This window comes from Elephantulus edwardii, unplaced genomic scaffold (genome assembly GCF_000299155.1).
Source record: "Elephantulus edwardii isolate Elephantulus edwardi_28Jun2011 unplaced genomic scaffold, EleEdw1.0 scaffold00632, whole genome shotgun sequence".
Taxonomy (NCBI): Eukaryota; Metazoa; Chordata; class Mammalia; order Macroscelidea; family Macroscelididae; genus Elephantulus; species Elephantulus edwardii.
Window position 1 is genome coordinate 87,940 of NW_006400382.1, and position 6,703 is coordinate 94,642.

Here is a 6,703-nt window from a genome sequence, read left to right on the forward strand (position 1 = left end):
TATATTCCCAGTAGTGGAATTGCTGGGTCAAATGGTATCTCTATTTGCAACTTTTTGAGAAAGCGCCATACCGCCTTCCACAGTGGTTGCACCATTTTACATTCCCACCAAGAGTGAATTAAGGGTTCTAGTTTCTCCACAACCTCGAAAGCATTTGTTGCTTGCTGTTCTGTTAAATTTTGCTATTCTGACTGGGGTGAGATGATATCTCATAGTTGTTTTGGTTTGCATCTCTCTTAGGAAGCTAGACATCTTAAGGTCCAATCTTGGATAAACTCAACTTTCCCTTGACTGGATTTTATTTCAGTTCATTAGCATAATATTACCGAATTTGAGAGGGACTGAAGAGCATCATTCTGAGGGAAATGACTTAAGTCCCACAATGACAAACACTGTATAAAGCAATTGTAGAATGAATATGAGGATCCAAGGGGAAAAGAGGCGAGAAGCAGAAGAGTGAGGATGTAAGGGGGAGATTAATAATGGGGTCCTATAATTTGATGGGTGGAGAGATGAGAGGAAAATGGGAAGGATCTGGTGTGAAAAACAATGTGTTTGAATTTTGTAAATAAACTGTTGTTATGTGCCGTCGAGTCGCTTGCAACTCATAGCGACCCTATGTACAACAGCCCTAAACCCTGCTCTATCCTGTACCAATCTCATTGCCTCTGACACACCCATCCTGATTACCCCAGTCAGTGAATCAATCCACCTCATAGAGGGTCTTCCCCTCCGACACCGTCCTTCCACGCTCCCAAAGATGATGTCTCTCTCCAAGGACTGATCTCTCCTTACAACATGTCCAAAGTATGTCAGACAAATCCCCAGAATCCTTGCCTCCAAGGAGCGGCCTGGTTTAACCCTCTCCAGGAAGAATCTGTTTGTTTTCTTGGCAGTCCATGGTACATTCAGTACTCTTCTCCAGCACTATAGCTCAAAGGCATCAATTCTCCTTCTATCCACCTTGGTCATTGTCCAACTCTCTGATGCAAAACAAGTGATTGCAAAGACCACAGCCTGTTTCAGACGCACCTTAGTCTCCAGAGTGACACCATTGCTTTTCAGTACGCTGGAGAGGTCCCTAACAGCAGACTTTCCCCTCGCAATATGTTTTTTTAATTTCCTAGGTAGTGGTGCCAAGAGTGTTGACAGTGGAGCCAAACAGACTAAAGTTGTTAACAATTTCAATCTCTTCACCATCCATCTTGATGCTGCCAATTGGTCCAGTGGTAAGAATCTTTGTCTTCTTGAAATTGAGCCTCAATCCATACTGAAGGCTGCAGTCCTTGACCCTCTGCAGCAAGCATTTCATGTCCTCCTCAGTTTCAGCAAGCAGGGTTGTGTAATTTGCATAACGCAGATTGTTAATAGATCTTCCACCAATCCTGACACCACACTTCTCCTCATAGAGCCCAGCCTCTCGGATAATCTCCTCTGCATAAAGGTTGAAAAGGTATGGAGATAGGACACATCCCTGGCGTACGCCTTTCCCAGTTTTGAACCTTGCAGTGTTTCCTTGCTCTGTTCTGACGACTGCCTCTTGGTCCAAATACAGGTTTCTCATTAGCACGATTAAGTGTTCTGGGATTCCCATTCTTCTCAGAGTCAGCCACAGTTTGTTATGATCCACACAGTCAAACACGTTAGCATAATCAATGAAACACAGATAGACATTCTTCTGGTATTCCCTGCTTTCAGCTAAGATCCATCTAACATCGGCTACAATATCTCTAGTACCACAACCCCTTATAAACCCAGCCTAGACTTCTGGCAGTTCTCTGCTGATGTGCTGTTCCAGTCATTTTTGGATAATCTTCAGTAGAATCTTGCTTGCGTGTGAAATCAGTGATATTGTTCTATAGCTTCACACTCTGTTGGGTTACCCTTCTTTGGAATGAGAACAAATTTAGATCTCTTCCAGTCATTTGGCCAAGTGGTTGTTCTCCAGATTTCTTGGCACAATTTGGTGAGCACATCCAAGGCAGCATCTGTAACCTGAAATATGTCAGTTGGTATACCATCTATTCCTGGGGCCTTATTTTTTGCTATTTCCTTCAATATAATGTATATGATTGTATGAAACACAACGTAAATGAAAGATTATATAAAACAATATATAGGAATATAATATACTCTAAAGGTATTATGTGAAAATAAAAAATATTTTAAAGAGAATGAAAAGAAAAAGGGGCTTAAATACTTTTCAGAAAAGAACACGCTTCTTTTTCTCTACCTTCTTCCCTTCAAAATGTAATCCTTCACAGCTTTCAGGTGAGTTAGTTAATGAAACATCTACCCTCCAAATGCCATGAATCTGGAGCGTGGGGGTCTATTGGTAAGACTGCACTGCAAATCCCCTGGATCCAAGTCAATGGAACACATCTTTCTGCACCCCACCCCCTATTGAATTGCTAAAATATTCTCACTGAAGATGATGAAGAATAATCACACTTTAGAATGCAAGATTAATTTAAGGGAGCTTGAGACTTAAAATATAAACGCACAGAATTTGTTCATAATTTCTCTGAATTATGTATACAAAGATAGGGCATCAAATTTGTCATCAGATGAAACAATTCAAGGATTAGGGTAGAAATTCAAAGTGACATGTCAGAGGGGAAATTACTGTAGGTTAGCAATAAATTTTCTTGATCCTGCAATGTGGATCGTCTTCTAATATCAAACCCAAATGTACAAATGATTATATGATAGTTGTAGGGTGGAGCTGGGCTCTTTAGGTCCCTTTTCTGCTTCAGGTCAATAATACATGCAAGGGAAACATATTTTTCTTCTAAGTTACCATTATTATTTAGAAAGAAGTGACCTTCACAGCTTAATGTCTAATTTAGGCAATGTGGTTAACACCTCATTCTTTTCTCCATATCTCTGACAACACACTAGGGGGCAGCTATCAGTTGGCTCTGACTCTATGGCAATGAGTTAAGATGATTAAAGTAACAGAAGAAAATATAGGGAACCGTCTTTATACCATGAGGTAATCAGGGCCTCCCTCACCAGATCTACATCCTATAAGTCATGAGGCGAGAGATGAATGTGGTTCTAAGAGTACAAACCCTTCTTTCCTTTTCTTCAGAGACTATAGCTTCTGTCCTTCCAGATTGTTTATCTTTTTCTTAATGATTTAGAAATCCCTTTTGATATTAAAAATATCAATCCCTTCAACTATTTCCACTATATTTCAATATTCAAATATTCCTCATTTGTTTTTGTTGTTAAGGAGGTGAAATCAGAATACAAGTAATAAGGAGACTGACTCTGGTCAGGTGACCCTTAGTTCTGCTTTCGGTTTTGCCAGAGGGGCCTTAGTGTGGTCTCCTTCATCCTGGGCGGGGTGTGAATGTATTCAGTCAGACATTATGTGTAGAGCACTTAGTTAAATAGTTGGCATTTAAATAAATACTGAGTTTGCCATTTTGCTGTGATGGTTACGGCTGGGTACCATCGAGTGAGAACTGGCTCAGACGTGACTCCCCAACAGGTTTGCAGAGATGGGAAATTGCACAGGAGTTGATTGCCTCCTTTCTCCCAAGGAACACCATTAGGTGTTCAAATTGTGTGCCTTTGGGTTGGCAGCACAGCTTCTTACCACTGTTGTTGTTTAATGTCGTCGAGTCATAGACGACTCACAGCGACCCTATGAACGAACAGCCTGAGCACTGTTCGTACATAGAGTTTCCAGAGGCAAGCCATTTTGGAAGTGGATGCCGCTCCTGCTTCCAGGCTTGATTTAGTTGGGAAGCTCCAGCCAACACAGTCCACAATGGGTGCCCATTACCACGACTGGCACATCACTGTCACAGGCTTCAGCATCACAGCAACCATGAGTTACCTCTGTACAGCAACACACAGACCAGTGCTATACCACCTAGAAGAATGTTTGACAGGAAGACAGTTTGAACCTGGCCGAGGGCCACAGATGACAATCACCCACCTTCGGCTTGGTAGCAAAGCTTCCTTCCACTAGGCCAACGTAGCTCACTCTTGGTCGTCGTCATTGTTGTTGTTGTTTAATGCCGTCGAGTCGTACATGACTCATAGCGACCCTATGAACGAACAGCCTGAGCACTGTTCGTACATAGAGTTTCCAGAGGAAAGCCATTTTGGAAGTGGATGCCGCTCCTGCTTCCAGGCTTCTTACCACTAGCTGCCTCAAATAAATTCTGATTCACAGTCACCATCTGGCCAAATTAGAATCACCCCTTAGAGTTATCAATGCTGTGACCTTTTTGAAGTAGAACACCACACATTACTTCTTAGGCCCTCTGGATGGTTTTGAAATGCCAGCCTTCCCTGAATTTGCTGGTGCTGAGTTATTCTACAGAGTTTTCTAACTGTGACGTCGGGGGTTTTCCCCTCAAAACAGAATAAAAATATGACTTCTATTTCTACTTTTAGAGGGTCTTCCATATTTGTTGATGTTCGTTTAAGGTAAAACATATGGATTTGGCATCATTCCTATGCCAAACTCACCCCCAATAATTATACCATAAGCTACTACACTATTATGATGTGTCCACTTTCTTTAGAATTTAAAAAATTGACATTTTAAAAGTATTATGAGTGCCTGCATCTGTTTATTGGTGGACTCTGTATGTTACCTCAACAGAAATAGTAGGTTGTATAATAATTATTCACTGTAGACTGAACACAGGGCAGTCTTTTTCTTAAGCACCATTATTGTCCATTACTTATAAAATACTTCACAGCTATAGTCCTCAAAAGGTTTCATAATCTAAGTGGAAATAGGACCCAAGGAAAATGTAAATGTGGAAATGCAAAGCTAAGTGATAGGCAGACATTAAAAGTGGCAGAAGATTTATAGAAACATCAAAAAGGTCACATCTGGGCAGTAGTTAACCCAATGACTGTCTTCTCAGATACCTTGAGCTGACCCTGTGCTGGTCTCCTGCCTGCTAGGCTTAGAAAGGAATCTCTGTAGACACTAAGAGAATCAGCTGCTTCTTTGGGGGGACAATTTCACCTTATCTATATTGCCAGAATTGGAAACAGGAGTGGTATCCACTTCCTAAATAACATGCCTCCAGAAACCCTAGGAACTTGTATAAATGTCCACAGTTGTAGAGGGGCTTCGAGCCTTTTGTTCATATGGTCCTTATGAGACTGTGCTCAATTTGAATGCACTCAACAACAACACAACATCTTGCAGGAATGACAAAAAATTGGAATGCCAAGTCCTGACATGATAACGAGAGAAGCAGTGATTCCACAGACAGACGTTTCTGTCTCTGTATGGACAGGGTTACAGGATCACTAAAGCACAGTCAAAAGGCTACTTGTGAGAAAGAACAGAACATAACTGTATGAAACCAGAATTTGATAGAAAGACCTGAGGGAGCTGGGCCCACGCATCTCCACCTCGGGCACTGGCACAATGTACTGGTGGGCCTGAACACTCTACATCTGCCACTGCAGACTCAATCTCTAATTGGGGAACTGCCCTTGTTGATTGGTTTCTTGCCTTCTCTGCAACGGATAGTTCATTTCTGCTGCTGCCACTCATAAAATTCTGTAGACAAATAGGTGGGCAATATGGTCTTTAAAGTATCTGTTCTGCTCCTTAATGCGTTGACCTTGAGTTGTCTTCCTTGGGTAAATTTTTTTTTTAATGGGAGAAGGAGCCAAAGCAGTGGCTAGTCTTTATTAGAAAGATGGAAACATTCCAGCACATTTAGACCACGTCAGTGGGAACATGAGCACAATTAGGGGCTCACTCAGTGAGCTAACTGGTGGGGCACCAGCTTGTAATGGGCCCCACAATTAGGGCATCGCTGCGCATCTCCTTTGTGTAGCCAAACCCAGATCACAGTACTGTTGTCTTCTTCACAGATGCAGCCTACTATTCGCTTATTGGTGATGGAGGGAACTAAATTAGAATCTTCCTTAGTGCCTGCAGCTGCCTTTGGAGCAAGCATATTGTATGGATCCTGGCCTTTCCGGGCAGCCATCATGACCTCCCGCTCCAACCCTGTCGCCTGATCATCATCGGTAGGCACACCACCTCCAGATGCCATCGAGCACACGACGGCGACGCCATTGGGACTGCGGGCCCTCAAGGCCTGAGCGGCCAATGCTCCAGCTCCACGAAGTAACCTAGAAGCCATAACGCCCGCAACCAGAAGCAGCAGCTTCCTTGGGTAATTTGCTTTTAAAATTTTTTACCAGACTTTTAAGTTCTCAGGAGAGGGGAAAATTACTCCTTCTGGCCCTTAAGGAATGATAACCAATCTCACAGAGGGATGAAGGCCATGAAGATGAGAGAGTTCAGGAAAGGCTTTGTGAAGAAAGAAGGCCATGAGTTGCCTTTTAACAGATTCAAGTGGGGTGAGTGAAGGGGATTTTAAATGTGCAAACGCACAAAGTTAGAAACAGGCATAGTGAGAATGAGGTATGGATGGGGGCTGCTTCAGATAGAAGGGAGAGCTGCTCTGAGGATAGAACAGAAAAGCTAAGTCGATAAACTGGGGGAATTGTTAGGATAAGATCACATTATCAGGTTGTTAAATCACTCTTTTTAACATGATAGTAAATGAATTAAAATACTATATATTGGATCAATTTGATGGAATCTATCTGATTCCTATGCATACCATCAGGTGATATTCATGCGTGTAGCCTCTGTTTAGGTTTCTTATATAATGTATTTGCAAAGAACAAGTTGTTG

General features: G+C 42.2%; 1 protein-coding gene across 1 annotated transcript; it reads right to left on the reverse strand.

Moving 5' to 3' along the window:
* Positions 1-5,753: 5,753 nt before the first annotated feature.
* LOC102870146 (cytochrome c oxidase subunit 5B, mitochondrial-like) lies at positions 5,754-6,143 on the reverse strand. The gene has a single exon (XM_006903396.1). It carries the CDS (start codon positions 6,141-6,143, stop codon positions 5,754-5,756), a length of 390 nt encoding a protein of 129 aa, XP_006903458.1.
* Between the last annotated feature and the right edge of the window lie 560 nt (positions 6,144-6,703).

Bases quoted from the DNA above. Each gene is read 5' to 3' on its own strand.
- LOC102870146 (XM_006903396.1), bottom strand. From the start codon at position 6,143: ATGGCTTCTAGGTTACTTCGTGGAGCTGGAGCATTGGCCGCTCAGGCC.